This window comes from Pyrus communis, chromosome 5, assembly GCF_963583255.1.
Source record: "Pyrus communis chromosome 5, drPyrComm1.1, whole genome shotgun sequence".
Lineage (NCBI taxonomy): Eukaryota > Viridiplantae > Streptophyta > Magnoliopsida > Rosales > Rosaceae > Pyrus > Pyrus communis.
Genome location: NC_084807.1, coordinates 2,238,818 through 2,257,695, shown reverse-complemented (window position 1 = coordinate 2,257,695; position 18,878 = coordinate 2,238,818). Strand labels below are relative to the sequence as shown.

Sequence of the window (18,878 nt, the reverse complement as noted above, 5' to 3'; positions counted from 1 at the left end):
AGGCTATGACATCTTTATACGTCAAAAATGGTTAGTTCAAGGGGCTAGAGGGCGGGTAGGGAATTATAAAAATAAGGTTAGCTTAAAGGTTTGAACGTGTTAACCAAATGAAACAAACATGTTCATGGAATCGTATTTGTACAGTAAAATTTCTCTGTAGTAATACTCAATATACGAATAACTTTTATTTAGTTATATAAAATTACAATCCCATCTTAGAGCAGTTATACGTAGAAATGAACTTCATATCGTAATAAGTTATAATTTTTCATAAGTACGTATTAAAAAATTTGTCTCCGCATAATAATAAACTATTGGAAAGGCAAAAGAGGCCAGATTGTGTGCATGTATCTACTATAAAGGGCAGAGTAGTATGGAGATCGACTGTCAATAGTATTCTGGCTTTAGTTCTAATTCTAAGATCCTCATTTAAATACATGTGAGTACCTCTTTCAGACCAACCAGTAGATTATAAATAAACTTATCAGCTTAAACCATATCATTTATACTTAATCAAAATCCTAAACTTGAAAAAACTTACGCAGGGACTCTTGAGCTTCCAGCGGCAAAGACAAACGTCAAATCCCTTCGGAGATCACGATCGTTGAATCCTTTCTCCATCTCAAGCTTTCATATTTTTTTCCTACTAAAAATAAGGGGGCCGACTGGAAAGGATTTTGCACCGTCTTTGTCGAAAAATTTGAAATCCAGAATTGTTTGAGCAATTTCCAAAACCCTAGTAATCCCAATCTATTTTTGGTGATGTAATTTACAGTGTTTGGTTTTGGATATTATTGAATTTGTGGAAATTGGGATTGTATGGATTTGAATATTATGCAAAAGGTTTTGAATATCATTCAAGTTTAAGTTTATTTATTCTACCAAGCAAATTTGAACCACATTATTGCTAGTCCATTGTGAGTGATAAGTCTTAGATTCGATTCTCTCCAAAAACGAATTTGAACCACATTATTACTAATCCATTGTGAAGCTAAGCCCACCCACTCCCTCTTAGTGATGATAATATTGTTTGTTTAAAAAAAAAAAAGTTTATTTATTCCACTAGGATGACAGGTTAGAACCCAAGAGGTAAAACACCTATGATAAGTTACACTAACGTTACGCAGATGATGATAAAATATAATTAATTGTTGATTATATTAAATTAATTGTTTGGGCCCATTAAGACATGATTTTAATTAAATAGGCCTTGCGATTTATTTAAGCGAAAGGGGTCCAAATAACGAGCTCAAAATGGGCAAGTGATTCAGCTTGACGCATGAGATGGGGCAAGTGATTGGGCTTGGTGCATTAGATAACGTCCATGATGCCAAAACTCTATAGGAGGTGTGGCATGGGGGGCAACAAACGTTTATATATACATATAATATAGTCTTTGTGTTTTCTCACATCCTATGTTTATTCATTTTTGTCCCTTGGAGAAAAGATGGAAAAGTCCCAAGCCAAACACATCTTAGTGTCGCCTAACCTCATTGATGCAAGATGCTAGTAAATTCATATCAATCACTCCACATCCATTACTAGATTTTTCAATGTGGATACTCTTAGATACTCAACACTTGAAGAGTTTCACGTGATTAATCATGAAGAGAAAGATCACGAGCATGAGGATGATCCAACAAAGCAACACGTTCATGGTTAAAGATTCTAGCCAATCTCTTAATCTTTGTTCATTATCGTGAAAATTACAACCAACCATAACATAATTGAGATAACGTATATTATTTATCTGTTTTCCGTTGCTTATTTCATTATTCGATTAAATTTTGTCCCAATATCTATTGTACTTTTAGGTTAGGCAAATAAGAAAGTTCATAAATTCTAGAAAATAAAATTCTTAATAATCTTAAATTTCAACTTCCAACATTTAAATACATAAAAATTAAAGGCTCGTATGTAAGTACTTTTAAAATAATTGAAAAAATTTTGGGTGATAGTGTTTTTTGGTTCCAAAAACACTGAAGTGTATTTTGAAATAAGCACTAATTTTATGCTAATTCAAGTGTTTTTTCATGGTTCACTTACAGTTTTACTAAGAATTGATAATTATCCCAAAAAAATGAATAGTTGTAAATACACTTTCATAAAAAAACGTTTTGAGTTATTTTAAAAGCAATTCTAAACACAATAAGATAAGAAGAAGAAGAAGAAAAAAAAAAAAAAAAAAAAAAAAAAAAAAAAGTGATCCCCCTTGTTCCATTCAATCGTGCCAATTGGTCAATGGCGTCAGTAGTTGACTTCCTAGCACAAACATCAAAATATAAATTGAAAAAGAAAAAAAAGGCAGGCAAACGGCACAGTTCAGTCTCCCACCGGATCAATCAATCACTTTCGACACCTCCACTCACTCAGATTCTCTGCTCTCTCTCTCCTCTCTCTCCTCTCACTATTTTCCCCCGCTTTTTCGGTCGCTTTCCTTTTCTGCACAGCCCGAGTTAATCTCCCATACAAACACTGTGCCTCGAAGTAAACGACGCCGAGAACCTTGGAAATCACCATCACTGCAACCACCATTTTTGGCCGCATTGCCTCGTCGTTTAGGGACAAACTCGGTGCTTTTCCGTCGCCATTGTTGTTATTCGTCCTCTTCTCCGAGCTCGATTCCGAGCTGCCTCGAATTCGGAAGTGAACGAACTTCAATTCGAATCACTGATCTCCGTCGGGAAGTTCAATCGACAGCTCTGATTGAGTCTCTGGAGAGGGAGAGGGCGAGAGAACTGGAGTTGCGGAAGGAGGCAATGGGAGGTGCAGTGGTGGCGATGGAGGTTAGGGTTTCGGAAGGGAAAGGGGGATTGAGTTGTTGATGCTGCGTATGGACAGGATGACTGCGGATCAGGCAAAGGCGGGCCCACTCGAAAGGGACATTGACTTGGTGAAGTTTCATTCACTTTGGAATTTTAATTTAATTTAGTTTTTTCATTGAATTTCTTGTTTTTATGAAGTTGAAAGTGTAGTTGATGAATGGATTAGAAGCGTCGTTAATGATTAGTTATGGTTAATTTTTATTTAATTCGTATTTTTGTGGTTTTGATAGTTCTTTTCCTTGTTATTAACATTTGCCAGCTCTTATAGTTTGAAAGGTTGGCTGTGTCGATGAGAAATGCAATACGAAGAAACATAAATATGAATGATACTTATAGTCACCGAATCAGCTGTTTATCCGCAGCATAATCTCATGCCGCATTTGTTGTTGGATTGACTTAGTGAATATGTAAGGAGTTGTGTACGCACTTAGGAGACAACTCACTGTTCGTGTCTACATTGCCGTTTACGTGGACTGTGGTATGGATTATTTCCCATGGATATGCGCACATGTTTGCGTGTGTGTGTGTGCACTTGGAAAAAATGGGAAAGAATGAAACTTGATGAATAGCTGTTTCATATGCCTCAAAACACAGATGTTCTAATAGAAGTGACGTCTTAAGTTTTTCAAATAGATGTAGCAACATTCATACATTTAGTTGGATGTTATTGCAACTAACAGTGCGCTGTTTTTTAATCCCCACTGATTCATCTTGTTCTGCAGTGCTATTAATATCCTTCTTTTCCGTACAGTTATCAGTTTGGAGAAAATATGTAGTTTGATCTAATTCATATTCTGTGCTCATTTCAAAGCAGGCCATCACTGCTCTGAAAAAAGGGGCACAATTGCTCAAGTATGGGCGCAGAGGAAAACCCAAATTTTGTCCTTTCAGGCTTTCCAATGTATGTCCAACTGTATTTGAAGAGCAATATACATTCTTATATTGGTTTTTGCAATTTTTATTTTTTATTTTGTTCTAAATTGCTTATTGTTCTTTCTTGGAGTTTTCAAATGTGAATCTGAGTTCTTATGAATGACTTGTCTTGCATTCATGCTTGTGCATAATGATTATCCATTTCTTGCTTCACTAAGTATATGTTAGGTCTTGAAGGTATGTCAAAAGGGATTTGTAGTGAAGTATTTGATGGCTTTACAGTGTCTTAGAATTTTATATTTAGCAATATCTCTAGTTATGTTTTTGGCATGTTATGCAGCCAGACTGAATTAGGCCTGCACATGCACATATGCTTCTACCTCACCAATGGTCCGGATTGATAGTCTAGCAAGAAAAAATTACTTGGTAAGAGTAAAGTAGGCAGGGCATAGTAAGTGAAGCAAAATATTTACAATGTCTGTATGCCATAGGCATTGTCTTTGATATTCCGGGACAATTTGGTAAGAAGGGTTTAAACAGTGTTGAACATACTCTTCATATTGCTCGGTATTCACATTCTAGTACATCTGCTATGTGGTGAATATTGGATCAGCATACTAGTAATAAGTTTTGGATGCTTGCTCATGTCTATATCTAGCCTTCTTGATGTTGGAGTAAACTCTTCATCTGAAGTTCTATTGTTACACAGCCTTAAAGCACTATTATTCCTTTTAGGCTTTTTATCTAAAATGGTCCCTGAGATTTGCATAACTCCTCATTTTGGTCCCTGAGATTTGAAATCGATAGAATTGGTCCCTGAGTTTGTCCACCATCAATCATTTTGGTCATTCCGTGAAAAATCTAGATTAAATAAGGATAAAATAACATAAATACCCTTAACTTTTGTCAAATCATTTTGTTCTATCGTTTATTAAATTGAGGGTAGTTTTGTCATTTTAATCTTTATTTAACATAACTATTTACGAAAGGACCAAAATGATTGATGGTGGACAATCTCAGGACCACTTGTATTTATTTCAAATCTCGGGGACCAAAGTGAGGAGTTATGCAAATCTCAGGGACCATTTTGGCTAAAAAGCCCCTTTTATGATAGTTTTGTTAGTTTTATGAGATCTAATAACATGATTTGTATGAGTCATTTATCGCAGTTTCTAGTGATGTATTGAGCAAAGAAATCTTGCCATCAATTTCCTCTTTCTACTTGGATTTTGAATGTTATTCCATGTTGCTTCTTTCAGGATGAATCTGTTCTAATATGGTACTCAGGAAAAGAGGAGAAATGTGTTAAACTAAGCCAAGTCTTGCGAATTGTACCTGGTCAGCGCACTGTAAGTTCTTCATGTTGTGATCTTCTACACCTCTTCAATGGTGAATACTTCAATAATATGCCTATTATAGATGACAAGAACATACAAATAATATATATCCGTTATTTTTAGCACCTGTAGATTTATCTTTAGTTCTTTCTAGAACTATATTTCCACCGGATTATATCATGGTCCCTATTGATTTTTATTCTTGTATTGCTTATTTAATTCCCTTTGTCATTTATTTCTCAGTTATGAATGTAACTGAACATCCTGTAATTTGATATTACTGCAGCAAACCTTTCAGAGGTATCCTCGGCCTGAAAAGGAATATCAGTCATTTTCTCTTATTTGTAATGATAGGTCTTTGGATTTGGTAAGCATCTTCTTCGTTGTTGATTTCTGCTGTATCCGACTCTTAGATATTTTTTCTCCATGCTCAACTATTCTTCTCCTTTTATAGTAGAGGACGTATTGTTGTCTAATCATTTATAAATTTTACATTGTAATAGTTTATTTTCACGACTTTCTTTTCTCTTTTCCAATCCATTTACTTCTTTACGTTTAACTTTCCTATGTATTACTTATGTATCGTACCCCCTGTGTGCTCTTCCATAAATTTCATTTACTTATTTTTTTTTTAATTTTTACTTGCTTATGCCAGATATGCAAGGATAAAGATGAAGCTGAAGTTTGGTTTACTGGTCTAAAAGCATTAATATCACGTGGCCTTCATCAGAAAGGGAGACCAGAATCAAGAAGTGGAATTACATCTGAGGCAAACAGTCCGAGATCACACACCCAACAAAGTTCTCCATTGAGCTCTCCATTTTGTAGTGGTGATAGTTCGCAGAAGGTGATCTATTTTTGTCTCTTCTGTTATTGCCGTGCCTAAACTGTAACATAGAAGTAAATAATCTTCTTGTCACTGCTGCAGGATGGCGTGGAACCGTTTCATCTTCATGCTGCATTTGAAAGCCCTCCTAAAATTGGTTTAGAGAAGGCTTTATCGGATGTCATGTTATATGCCCTGCCCCCAAAAATCCCCTTCCCTTCAGATGCTGCTTGTGCCTCAGTTCCATCATCGGGAGGCTCAGATGGAATGAATGGACGAACAAAAGGTGCAGGTGTGGATGCATTTAGAGTAAGTTTATCAAGTGCTGTTAGCTCATCAAGTCAAGGCTCTGGTCATGATGAAGTTGATGCTTTAGGGGATGTTTTCATTTGGGGGGAAGGCGTTGGTGATTGCTTTCTGGGTGGAGGATCACATAGAGTTGAAAGTTCTTCTAGTTGTAAGATGGATTCTTTTGTGCCTAAAGTCTTGGAATCTGCTGTAGTACTTGATGTTCAAAGCATAGCTTGTGGTGGACAGCATGCTGCTTTTGTAACCAAGCAAGGAGAGGTATTTTCTTGGGGTGAAGAATTAGGAGGCAGACTTGGACATGGTGTGGATGCTGATGTTTCGCATCCAAAACTCATAGATGCTCTGAAAAATATGAATATTGAATTTTTAGCATGTGGGGAATACCATTCTTGTGCTGTCACACTTTCCGGTGACATGTACACATGGGGTGGCAGTACTTCCAATTTTGCGCTCCTTGGTCATGGGTTTCAATCAAGTCAATGGGTCCCAAAAAAGCTAAATGGACCTTTAGAGGGAATTCATGTCTCATCAGTTTCATGTGGACCGTGGCACACAGCTGTTGTGACCTCTGCTGGGCAATTGTTTACTTTTGGCGATGGCACATTTGGTGTTCTAGGTCATGGGGACCGAAAGAGCATTTCAGTGCCCAGGGAGGTTGATTCCCTTAAAGGTCTCCGTACTGTGCGAGTAGCTTGTGGTGTTTGGCACACTGCAGCAGTAATTGAAGTTATGGTGGGGTCATCAAGTTCCAGCAATTGCTCTTCTGGAAAGCTTTTTACATGGGGAGATGGAGATAAAGGTCGACTTGGACATGGTGACAAGGAAGCAAGACTTGTGCCCACTTGTGTTGCTTCTTTGGTTGAACCCAACTTTTGTAAAGTTGCCTGTGGACAAAGCCTGACTGTTGCACTTACAACTACGGGCCATGTTTACACTATGGGAAGCCCTGTTTTTGGTCAATTAGGGGTCCCTAAAGCTGACGGGAAACTTCCAAGACGTGTTGAGGGAAAGCTAATGAAGAGTTTTGTTGAAGAAATTGCTTGTGGTGCTAATCATGTTGCAGTTTTAACTTCAAGAACTGAGGTTTACACTTGGGGAAAGGGTGCAAATGGTCGATTAGGTCTTCGAGATACAGAAGATAAATTTTCACCAACATTAGTTGAAGCTTTAAAAGATAAACAAGTCAAGAGTATTGTCTGTGGCACTAACTTTACTGCTGCTATCTGTCTTCACAAATGGCTCTCTGGTATTGATCAGTCAATGTGTTCTGGCTGTCGCCTTCCATTTAATTTTAAAAGAAAAAGACACAATTGTTATAATTGTGGACTTGTGTTATGCCATTCATGCAGCAGCAAAAAGTGTCTCAAGGCTTCCATGGCACCAAACCCAAACAAACCTTACCGGGTCTGTGATATTTGTTTTGCTAAACTTCGGAAGGCGACTGAAACCAACTCTTCATCTGGGTCTGCTATTAGTAGAAGAGGAAGTATGAATCAGGGATTCAACGAACTGATTCAAACCAATTTTAAAGAAATGGAAAGTGGATCTTCCAAAAGAAACAAGAAAATGGATTTCAGCAGCAATTGTGTTATTCCCATTGCAAATGGAGTTTCTGAGCGTCGAGCACTCAATGGGACTAGATCTTTCAACCCAGTTTTTGGATCATCCAAAAAGTTTTTCTCAGCTTCGCTTCCTGGATCCAGAATTGCATCTCGAGCAACATCACCAACATCGAGACGATCTAGTCCACCTCGTTCCACAACACCAACCCCAGCTCTTTCGGGGCTTACTCTTCCAAAAGTTGGGGATGATGCTAAAAGGAAAAATGTCAGTCTGAGTGAAGAAGTTCTAAAATTAAAAGCTCAGGTATGTTGCTTGTCTTTTTTTGGTTGTCAATAACTGTGAAAATTAACTTTTCTGTTCAATGTCTAGTTTTCCCTGCATTTCAGTCAAGGCAAATTTACTTCCTCCTGAGGATAACTTGTCTTTCTGTTTGAGTAACAATTTGATTTTGTGTTCAACTCTGGGATGATATCGCACTGTCTAATAGGGAGAAGGATTGCTAGATGTCGATGCCATTTTCTCTACTTTGTATGTCAGTACTTTGTATATAATAATTTTAGGGCGATGAGCAGCAATGTGATATTCTTTTATGTTTTCCTCCAGTTTTCTCCTTCATTCTACTTTACCATGGTGATTACCTTTTATTCTGTTTTTCTTGCATTCACTGTGCAAAATTACATGGATGAGGTTCTAACTTTGTTCTTTCAACTAATCGATCTTATGGTGTAGGTTGAAGATCTTACTCGTAAAGCTCATCTTCGAGAAATTGAGATGGAAAAAACTGCCCAACAGTTGAAGGAGGCTCTGAAAGTAGCAGGGGAAGAAACTGTGAAATGCAAAGCAGCAAAGGAAGTAATTAAGTCGCTCACAGCCCAAGTAGGTTTCATTCTCATGTTTATAGTGAGTATGCGTTCTGCATTTAAGCAATTTAGGGTTTGCAATAAGGATTGTGGTCGGTTTGATTTTTCAAGCACAAGCACTAATTTATCTGGATATTAACATACCGTGGGAAATGCAAAAGAAAAGAAAATAATGATGAAGTCAATGTGTTTTTCGTATCATTGAGGATGTATGGAACTTCGTAACTTTAAACAGGAACCTTATTTAGGTGCTATGTGCATATGATCAAGTTTACAGTTCTTAATCAATAATATGGAGATAATGATAAACATCCAATAGATATATAACTAACAATTTATACCTTTAAGTTTATTTAGGTCCTCAGTATATTATCCTATTTAGGACTGTTGTACTAAAATTTCAGTTTTGAGGGTGATGTGCCTCATATGGAAATATAAATGTAGGATCGGTAATGGAAGTTAGAATTATTATGTCAGTTGCAAGTCTTCTATTGAATGCAGTCTGAATTAATACCTTGTTTCATTTATGTTAGTTAAAGGAAATGGCTGAAAGGTTACCAATTGGAACAGCAAGAAACATGGATACTCGTCCATTAGACTCTTCCAGTCCCACTCGTGAAGTTTCTACTACAGCCGTTGAGAAAACAAGCAGTACATTGAATTTCTCTGAACCTTATTCAATTGTATCGAGCAGTGAGATAATTTCTGACGTGCCACGGGCCACTTCGAATCACACTGAAGTGGCACATTCAGAAGCAACAGCTAGGCATAAAAACAGAGGAGCAAAAGCTGAAACAGCACAAGGGGATGAATGGGTTGAGCAAGATGAGCCTGGTGTATATATTACCCTAGTTTCCTTGCCTGGAGGTGTCAAAGATCTCAAGCGTGTTCGCTTCAGGTATGCCCCTTTTTCCTGATTACTTCATGCAACCCAAATTTGAACAGAACGTTCTCAGGTATCGAAAATAAATGTGTTTGTGTTTTCCAGTGTGGATTGAATGTTGATATGTATTTCAATCACATGTCAGTGTTAATTCTTCGTTTATTTTCCTCTTCCTAATAGTAATGTCAAGGGATCGTATATGTTATGTCCTTTGCTTACAAGGCCTGTGTCTTCCAAACCATATTTTTAGTAAACTTTCAATCATATTTAATTGACGATGACTAATTTTCAAGTGCCTCAATTCTGTCAGTCGAAAGCGGTTCAGCGAGAAACAAGCAGAGCAGTGGTGGGCGGCAAATAAGGGTAGAGTATATCAGCAGTACAATGTTCCGGTGGTTGAAAAATCCAGTATTCCGACGGGGAGGGAAGGGTTAGTTCATTGACCTGCTAATATCAGTCAAGACACAAGTGGAGAGAAGGGTTTTTACCCTCAATTGACCCTTCATTTTTTTCATTTTAAGGAGGTAAATGTGGTAATTTCCTCCCCTCTTCCCGTAAATTTTGGTTTTATCCTTCTCATTTTTTTTCCCTTGAGAATGTTGTAAACACGAAAATCTGTAGCGAATGAAACAGCCGAAATTTACATGTCTGCAAATGTATCGTCAGACGACTCATTGGAGTATTTGTTTTCCGGAGGGGAAATGGTAATAGTAGGTCGGTTGGGCTTATGTAAATTCTTTGTAAGTAGGTTGGTTTCTGGATTCAAATTCCGAAATAACTTTCCTTGTAAATCCTTCACTCGACAGCTATTTACATAAAAAGCTCAAAAAAATTTCAAATGCAGTTGAACAGGTTTCAGCGATCTTTCGTGTGCCCGGTTACTGTGAATTGAAACGAAGAAGTTTTCTGATTGCCGGTACAGGTGTTTGTAGTCACGGTGTCTCTCCTCCATCTTCAAACTATCGCAGTTGCTTAGTCTTTATGTTCATATAAATTGGTTTCTGATAGTCGACGCCATTGAAATTATAAATTTATTAAAGTGAATCACTCCTTTGCGTGACATAAATTGCACTCGATGTGCCAATTCAGGAAAGAAAGAGAAAAAAGTAATCGGCAACAATTATTAGAAATAAATTTACTTTTTCTGGGACATATTAATGATACCAGGCTCAAAGGTCAAAATGGACCATGTGTTATAGTTAAAGAGTTTTAACAAAACACTCCTCATACTGTTTACTTTTAACGAAAAATCACATGTTTATCTTGGTACTACTCACTACACCTTTGTTTGTTATTTTTTATTCAAACTAAAGTTTTTTTGGACTTTTCATTAGTTTTTCTTTATAGTTATTGGGTTAATATAAAATTTAAGTTTTATTTCTTTTTTAGATCTAATCACATATTTGTGGATAAAAAAATTCAAAAACAAAGAAAGAATAATCAGCCACCCACAACGCACAACGTGGGTTTGAAGATACATTTAAAACATATAAAATTATCGTATTGTCCCTATGTTGTTTGGGTAGTTGTTCATTGTTCTTCTCTATCAAAGCGAGAGCATTGTAGGAAATATTGAAAGCTTCACCATTTTTGCCTTCTCACTTTATATATACAGATGTGTTATTTTCTTTTTATTGATTTTCATTTTTCTATAAATTTTAATTTAAGTAAAGAGAGAAGGTAATATATAGCTCTCTCAACTGCGGTCAATTTTTCGATTACATAGTCAAAGGAGAGGTGGTCAATATTAATTTTCTTGAGACTATAATGATGGAACTGGCGTGGTGAAGTGGAGTCAAGGTGGATATAGAGACGCTTTAGCCGAGTTTCCTGTGTGTGGGTATGGTTGGGGTTTGGGTCAAGGATAAGGTAGATGACAGTTGAGTTGGGTTTTTTTTTTTTTTTTTTTTTTTTTTTTTTTTTCTTTTTGGTGATTTTGAAATTATATTTCTTTCTATTTTAATTGAAAAATATTTTTCTATAATAGGTTATAATTATTGTATGAAATTTTTAACAGAAATTAGATAGAATGTCCTTAATTGGCTTGCGAAGATAAACACGAGGCCTAAATTGGCCAAATTGACAACACGGAGGCTAAATTGATTGAATGGCTATAACACATGACCATTTTGACATTTAAGCCATGATACAATGCTACAATTGAGAAATAAATAAATACATACTTTATATATACACATAATGACAGGATACTCCTAAGCCAAGTCTGCAAAAAGCCAGAGTAGCAACTTGTTCCTAAGAGGTCGCGTGCCCACATAACCGGGTCCTAGGATTTGTAAGCCAGTTCAATTTTTGTACTGCTTGAAAAGAAACCAGCGTTGGCAAGACGATACCAGCAAAAATGGTCGTGATTCAAATGCTAAAATGTTATCGATGGTATGTACAAAATGGTCACATTCCTGCACGCGAAAAAATAAATGTATGAGAAAACCAAACCTTCAACAAAAGAAAGTTCAAGTACGATTGACGAAAAGGTCATATCCAAATTAACACCCTTAAGCAAAATGAAAAGTTAAGTTCGAGTCAAAACTACCAGAATCGAGAGAAATCATGCACCAACCTTTTACATCTTTGGATTTGTCCGCACAAAGCTAAGATGAGACAGATAATTGCTCTCGGCAAAATCATGTAGTGAACGCTGAGTTCGTGCCCCTACAGGTTCAGATTTTCCAGCCTCTTCCTTTAAAAATCTTCTGCACTCATCGGCATCCTGAAGCAACATGAAGGAAGCCTATAACACAATAATTCCTAATATTTGAACCTTAAAATTCCAAAAAAAAGTATAAATAAAACATAAAAACATAAACACACTGGAAGAAAGTAGGAGTCATATAACATAGCCTACCCACGCGTACAGACAAACACACCGACCACAGAGAAAGCGAGAGATTAAGAGAACAAAAGAGGAGAACTGTTTCCTTAGAGATACATTATATAACGAAGTTTCAGTGAATATTTTACAAAGTTCTAAATTTCAACTGAAAAATGCATGTGGAATGAAATACACGATATTTTATTTGTTAGGAAATGCAGTAATTAATATACTTATACTCTGACAATCATACAGAGAATTTATCAAACACCTGCTAAATCTTTTTAAAAGATCGCTAGAACACTATGAACTGAAACCACTGGTATGAGTTTACCTGTAAGAACTCCAGCATTTGCTCTTCAATTGTACCACGCATTGCTAGAGTTTCCACGTGTATTGGACGAGTAGCACCCATACGATGAGCACGACTAACAACTTGTTCCTCCATGCTAATGACATTTAAACCAATAGAACAGATTAATATCAAAAGGAAACATAAATTTATTGACCATTGTATTGTAATTTATTGAAGCCACTAGTAAAAAGAAGCCTTGATCTTTGAAAAACACAGGTTAGAACTGAAAGAGAAAGTTCCTTTCCAAAACAGAGCTGAATTAAGCCGTCAGACTTTTATTTTTATTTTCATATTTTTAACGCACGCCATATTTTCAGTTCAAAATAAAAAAAGAAGAAAACATGATAATAGGGATTTAATAATGATAACCTCCTGTTCCATATTGGTTCCATTAAAAATACATGTGTCACAAAGCTCAAATCGAGGCCCAATGCAGCACTTCCATCCATCAAAAGAACAGTGCAACTAGGATCATGCTGGAACATGGCCAATGACTTCAACTGAAAAAGGAAAGTATATTAACCTTACAAGAAAAACGAAAAGAGAATTAACTGAAAGCACACAACAAACAAGAAAAAATATATAATTCGAGAGGGAAAACATGTACCTTGTTGCTAGCATGCAATGGGCTATACATCCCAGCATATTTAATACCAGCAATCGCCAACTAACCAAAAAGTAAGAAATTCAAATCCCATTACTTGCACAGCCAGAATCATATAATAGCAAAAATCCATGAGATAGTATGGTATATATTACTCACCTGCTGTTCAATAACATGTATATGCTCAAGAAATTGAGAAAATACCAAAACTTTTTCCAAGTTTGTATCTTGAGTCTTGGTGCTCATTTTAAAGTCATGGATTTGCATTGATCCTTTTGAATCGCTTATCTCAGACAGTAAATTTTCAGTGTGCAAGGAATTATCGTTGTAATCTGGAGGGCAAAAAAATTTGCTGTTAGCTTCCTGCAATGCTTTCAATTTCTCTACAATATAGGCGACTTTACTGCTAGATGTTGACTGCCAATCAGGATCCCAGTTATCCTGCATAAAAGCCAAAAACCCTACATCGGCAAAAATGGTAAAACACAAGAAACAAAAAAACAAGCTGAAAATAGTTCAACTTGTCTTGAGAGCCATGCTTGCCTGTTTATATGAGGGCTGTAGCTCAATAAGATCTTTAGGAACAGGCCATTTTGGATTGGGATTTTCTGGTCGAGCTAATTCATCAGGAGTTTGCATCTCATATAAATTGCCACAACCAGGAAATGTACACTGTTCACTGTCCAAAGCAACACAATCGAGGCATAAAAGATGCCTACATGGTGTAATGACAGGTAACCGACACCATTCCTTGCACCTGATAAAATAAAAATGCAATCTCTAATCAGTAATCATATTTTATCTGCCAAAGGTGGGAGTGCGGGGGTTGTCAAAAACAAATATTACCTCACACAGTTGCCGCCGTAAACAAGATAATATTTTATATAAGCATACTCCTCTGACATGGGATCTAGACCATTCTCAACTAGAATATCCATCGTTTCCTGAATATCTTCACCAGCTTCTGTTACTTTTATATGCCCAGCCACACAGCACGATAGCCTGACATTTCCAATAGTTGCACTTCGAAACTTCCATTGCTTTGGATTCAAAAGACTCTCAACATGAGAAGGATCGTTCCAGTCAGCCATTAATATATTACGCTGCACTGTAACTACCAATTCGTTGTAACTTCTAGCATGTTCCTCGGTAAAATCAAGATAAGTAACTTTCTTGATGCAGGGTGGGATAGCCAGCAAATCTACCTTTCTTGCACTAATCATGCACCTATGCAGTAAATGCAACAAACGTGATCGTCCTTCTTCCATCTTTGCTTCAAAAGGCCTAAGAATCCCAGCTTCCCATGATTTATGATTCTGCCCATAAGCTTCCTCGTGAAGGAACTTGAGCAATGGTTGAAGATGTGAGAGTTGACTGTTGGGTGTATTAGGAGTTGGAGTTCCAGTCAATATCCAACGGTTTGAAGCCATCAATGAAACTGCCATCTGCATTTTGTTTGTCAAGCTAAGACTTGAGCCAAGGGTGTGCCCCTCATCTAGCATGACTCTAAGCCAGTGCACTTGCATCATTGCACTTTTCTTCTGAGGGCCCCACTCTGCACTTAAACGGTTGAATGTGGTTATGACAACATCATAGTCCCAAGCCAGACTGTGTGCAGAAGGCTTCCTATGATCATTCCAAACGTAAACTCGTAGCTGACCAGGCCTTACATGCTTCTGAATTTGAGTGTTCCAATGATCAACTAAATTTGATGGAACAACAATTAGGGTTGCCCTAGAAAGATACAGCCTGACTGAATCCAAAGGTGAACAAAGAGCAATTTTGAGAGCAGCAACGTCAAAACTCATATTGTCAAGATTTCGTGGGTAAAACCACCTACTAACACCCTTTTCTACTCTTCTTTTGAGACCAAATGCTTGAAATATTTTTTGAAACCCATGGGCATCTTCACCAGGCGCCACGCAAGTGATCATGAAAGGACTTCGCAAACCATTTGTCTCCATTGCCGAGAGCTTGTCAGGAGAAAGGTTAGTCAACCAAATTAAGGATTTCTTTGTTATAGAATTTATCAACGCATAATGCTCTTTAAGCACACTAACGAAGAAACGAACGTTTTGTTCCTCTCCTCCAATGGTTCCTTTTGTGCAAAATCCCAGTAAATGTGTTATTGGAAGGCAATTATCCCAGGCTTCTTCAGGAACGCTACAACTTTGGTAGAACGGATCAGCATTCATGCTACAAAACCATGCTTCACTAGCATCAGCAATACTAGCTGGAAGCTTCCGCCACTTGCAGCAAGCATCACACTGAACCCAGGAGTCCTTATAATCATACTTATCTGCCTTAACCTTCCTAGGCCTCCTTTTCCTATTACTTTTGCTCGCATTGCTAGATGCACCTTCAAATGTGGGAAAAAGATTTTTACTGATGCTGCTCAAGCTCCTGGTGCTTCGAACCCCACCCACTGCTGGATCGGAGTATGCAGCTGCTGGTGTTTCCATTCCTTTACCATAAGGTCCAGGACATGAATTATTAAATCCTGTAATTTTCTCATCATGAAGAACTAGCCTGGCTCTTTTGGATCGTTGGTATTTGGAATCCCAAATATAATTTTGAGAATTCTGACCGCTGTCCCTCTTTTCCATGAGCATCCTCCTGTCAGCAACATAATCACCATTAAGCTCATAATAACCGCTTCTTGGGTCTCCATTATGTGTACACCAGTTAACATGTACCCTGTCTGGTGGATTTGCCAGTGCTCCCTGTGTCTTTAGAATAAGGGAAAGAGCAGTTATAGTCTTGCCTAATCCGGGCTCATCACAGAACATTCCCCCATGAAAATCATTCACAGTGGGAGCTACCCCAGTGTCTATTTTCCCAGAGATGGTGTTTATGTAGAAAGAAAATCCATCTTCAGTTGAGAAAGACGAGTACAAGGGATGTGGCAGGATGTCAGCATTTCTCTCACGCTGTAGCATCCACTCTACTGCTGCCTGCTGATGAGGAAAAAGTTTAAGTTTCATACATGGCATGATTGAGACGGCCAACAGTCTCAGATGGCAGCAGGTTGCAGACACCCTAACAAGGTCAGTTGGGTTAAGTGCAGCTAGAATATTAAGTAAAATGTCATCAGATATCTCACAAATACCAGATCTGCAAGAGTCGTCACAGGATTGTATTCTAGAAGAACCAGCTTTTCCTGTTTTTGCAACACCAGGTAAGCTCTTAAAAATTTCGTGAAGTTCAAATAGCCTTTTCTTTGAAGTATCCATGAAATTATGATGCAGCTTGCAAACAAAAACGTGACAATCTGAAAGATTCCATATGCTTCTGTTAGCTCCTAAAGTATTTTCAAGATAATCTCCGCTGTTGAGCATTGCGCTTCTCTCTCCCCAGTCAGAACTGCAAATTAACGTTGTTGAACTTGTTAGGGCGAGAAGGAAGATAGAAAGGTTTTCAATTTAGGGTAAAGGACCCTTGCAATGAATCGGAATCAACCAACTGCAACCACGCATATAAATAAAACGAACAAAAACAAATTCAAAGTGGCAAAGTGGAAAACTTTAAAAAGTAAGATGACATATGTATATGCTTTTTATTTACAAGTGATCATTTTTGTGGACAGGAGTGTGAGAGTGTAATCCTTCGGCACACAAACAACCCAAATATTCGATGCATAGCATCGGAACCAGAGCCTAAATTATCGAAATGCAAACCATAACATAACTAGGAAATAAAAATGTTGATACTTGATACAACAATGTTCATTTCTACCTGTCTCAGTCCTCACCTTTTTCGGTTTAACAATTGCGAACTAGCTAATCAAAACAAATGGATATACACATTTACCTCAAATGTCGAAACAGAGCTCCAGCAATGGAGCCAGATCTCGGGAACTGCCAGCCAGCCAGCAATGCAATTGGGAGATAGACATCGATCAGCACCACAGCCCTGACCTCTCCACTGACTCCAGCCTCAACCCGAACCAATCGAGCATCGATCATCAAGCACTTGTTCACAACCAATGCGTGGAGCTGGTGCACCACGCTAATACTCCCGTGCACCAGCCCGATGCTCCTCCTGCTCCTCCTCATCCCAACATTCTTCAACCCCGCCTCCGGGTTCCTCCTCTTCCTCCCCAATTCCCGAACCGGAACCTCGCATTGCTTGGAGTCCTGAACCGGGACGATATCCGCGGAGGGAATTGAGTCCACCGGGGAGAGGACAACGCCGTTTGGGGAAGTGAAATTGACTTCGGATTGGGAAATTCGGAAGCGGGTGCCGAATGGTGGGGTTTGGCGGGGGTCCGGGGAGGAAGTGACAGTGAGAACGGCGCAGAGGAAGCCGCAGAGCTTGTGGTCGGAGAACGACGACGTATCGTCATCCATTGAACTGAATTGAGAATGGGAGTGAGAAATAAGAGGATTAGGGCACAGAATTAAGAGGGCATTGGGTGATAAATTAGGGTTTTGGAATTCGAATTGGAAGGGAATTAGGAAACGAAGAGGAGGGGCAAGTGATGATTTGATGGGGCGGAGACCGGAGAGGGAGTTTTGGTGTTTGGGTAAGGCTTTGGTCTTTTTGTGGGGTCCGCTTTGGATGTTGTTCAGTTGAGATTTGGTGGACTTTTGAGTCTTTGATAGTTTGACTCACAGAATATAAAACCGCACGTGGTTTTTTGCTCGCACTTCCTCCTTCTTTTCTTTTTTTTTTTTTTTTTTTTTTTTCGTTTTAAAGAAGGGAATTGTGACTTGGCCGCGGCGGTTTTTTTGTTTTTGGGAGTTAAAAATACTCAGAGATATATTTCAACTTTTTTTTATAATTATTGTACAATTCACGTGCGTCAAGAATTAAATTCAGTACGTACCATGTAAAATACAAACTTAAAATTCGTCCACAGGTCACTGTAATGGTTTACTTGCACTTACAATCAGCTTTGGTTACATTTTAAAATATCGAGAGATTAAATTAAATATCTTATTTATTCCAAAAATGAACAAAATTCAAGATAATCCTATTCACACACACCTATTTTTATTTTTCAGACAATTCTCTTATTTTACTACTGAAAGAATTGAAGAAGATTAATGACCAAGAATTAATAAGGATGTGTGTGAAGTAAAAGTGGGAAAATGATCATTTTCTTAGGGATCCCGTAATCTCATCCGTTCATTGTATATCGTACGGTCAATTTTCGTTAGGTACTATTCATATTTAATTTTAAATTTTGAAATAATTTATGACCGCATGATGTACGATGAACGAAATCACGGATCCCTAGGATCACCGAATACTTTTCCGTAGTAGGTGTGTGAATAGTAATCTCCAAAATTTACTCATAGGAGGCAGTTGCTAATGCCAGTATGGAAACAGGCAAGGATCGCCGCTACCGCGTGACGTTGCATCAAACAGGAAGGAGGGCTTTGTGCCGAGTTACTGAATCTTCACGTCGCGACAAGAGGACTGCTTCGGCTGTTAGTGAGGCCGCTTCTGCGGGGAGGGAGGAATCTGATTCTGCTACTACTGTTCACGTCGGCAACCCTCGGCTCCCAAAGAGAAGCTGTCATTCATAAAGATGACGTTGTATTAGTATAATATCCTAAGTGATGATCCAGAGGGTGGTTTGCCAAGCAATGTATCTTCATTGTCGAT

The 18,878-nt window shown here is 38.0% G+C and overlaps 2 protein-coding genes across 2 annotated transcripts; one reads left to right on the top strand and one right to left on the bottom strand.

Annotated features, from left to right (window-relative positions):
* The first annotated feature begins 2,326 nt into the window (after positions 1 to 2,326).
* On the top strand, positions 2,327 to 10,438 carry LOC137733979 (PH, RCC1 and FYVE domains-containing protein 1-like). Its single transcript, XM_068473204.1, has 9 exons — positions 2,327 to 2,893; positions 3,640 to 3,726; positions 4,958 to 5,047; positions 5,322 to 5,402; positions 5,691 to 5,882; positions 5,964 to 8,036; positions 8,463 to 8,609; positions 9,127 to 9,491; positions 9,787 to 10,438. The coding sequence occupies exons 1-9, from the start codon at positions 2,825 to 2,827 to the stop codon at positions 9,917 to 9,919; spliced, it is 3,237 nt and encodes a 1,078-aa protein (XP_068329305.1). The 5' UTR covers positions 2,327 to 2,824; the 3' UTR covers positions 9,920 to 10,438.
* A 1,122-nt stretch (positions 10,439 to 11,560) lies between these two features.
* On the bottom strand, positions 11,561 to 17,775 carry LOC137733978 (F-box protein At3g54460-like). The gene is made up of 9 exons (XM_068473203.1): positions 17,076 to 17,775; positions 14,112 to 16,628; positions 13,809 to 14,022; positions 13,425 to 13,706; positions 13,269 to 13,328; positions 13,031 to 13,161; positions 12,641 to 12,755; positions 12,055 to 12,204; positions 11,561 to 11,893 (listed from the first exon to the last, which is right to left on the bottom strand). Exons 1-8 carry the CDS (start codon positions 17,612 to 17,614, stop codon positions 12,058 to 12,060), a joined length of 4,005 nt encoding a protein of 1,334 aa, XP_068329304.1. The 5' UTR covers positions 17,615 to 17,775; the 3' UTR covers positions 11,561 to 11,893; positions 12,055 to 12,057.
* Between the last annotated feature and the right edge of the window lie 1,103 nt (positions 17,776 to 18,878).

Excerpts from the sequence above, each read along its gene's own strand:
- LOC137733979 (XM_068473204.1), top strand. The coding sequence starts at position 2,825 with ATGCTGCGTATGGACAGGATGACTGCGGATCAGGCAAAGGCGGGCCCA. Across the intron at positions 2,894-3,639 it reads TCGAAAGGGACATTGACTTG|GCCATCACTGCTCTGAAAAA; the intron begins GTGAAGTTTCAT and ends ATTTCAAAGCAG. Across the intron at positions 8,037-8,462 it reads TTCTAAAATTAAAAGCTCAG|GTTGAAGATCTTACTCGTAA; the intron begins GTATGTTGCTTG and ends CTTATGGTGTAG.
- LOC137733978 (XM_068473203.1), bottom strand. The coding sequence starts at position 17,614 with ATGGATGACGATACGTCGTCGTTCTCCGACCACAAGCTCTGCGGCTTC. Across the intron at positions 13,329-13,424 it reads TACATGTTATTGAACAGCAG|TTGGCGATTGCTGGTATTAA; the intron begins GTGAGTAATATA and ends CTTTTTGGTTAG. Across the intron at positions 13,162-13,268 it reads CATTGCATGCTAGCAACAAG|TTGAAGTCATTGGCCATGTT; the intron begins GTACATGTTTTC and ends TTCCTTTTTCAG.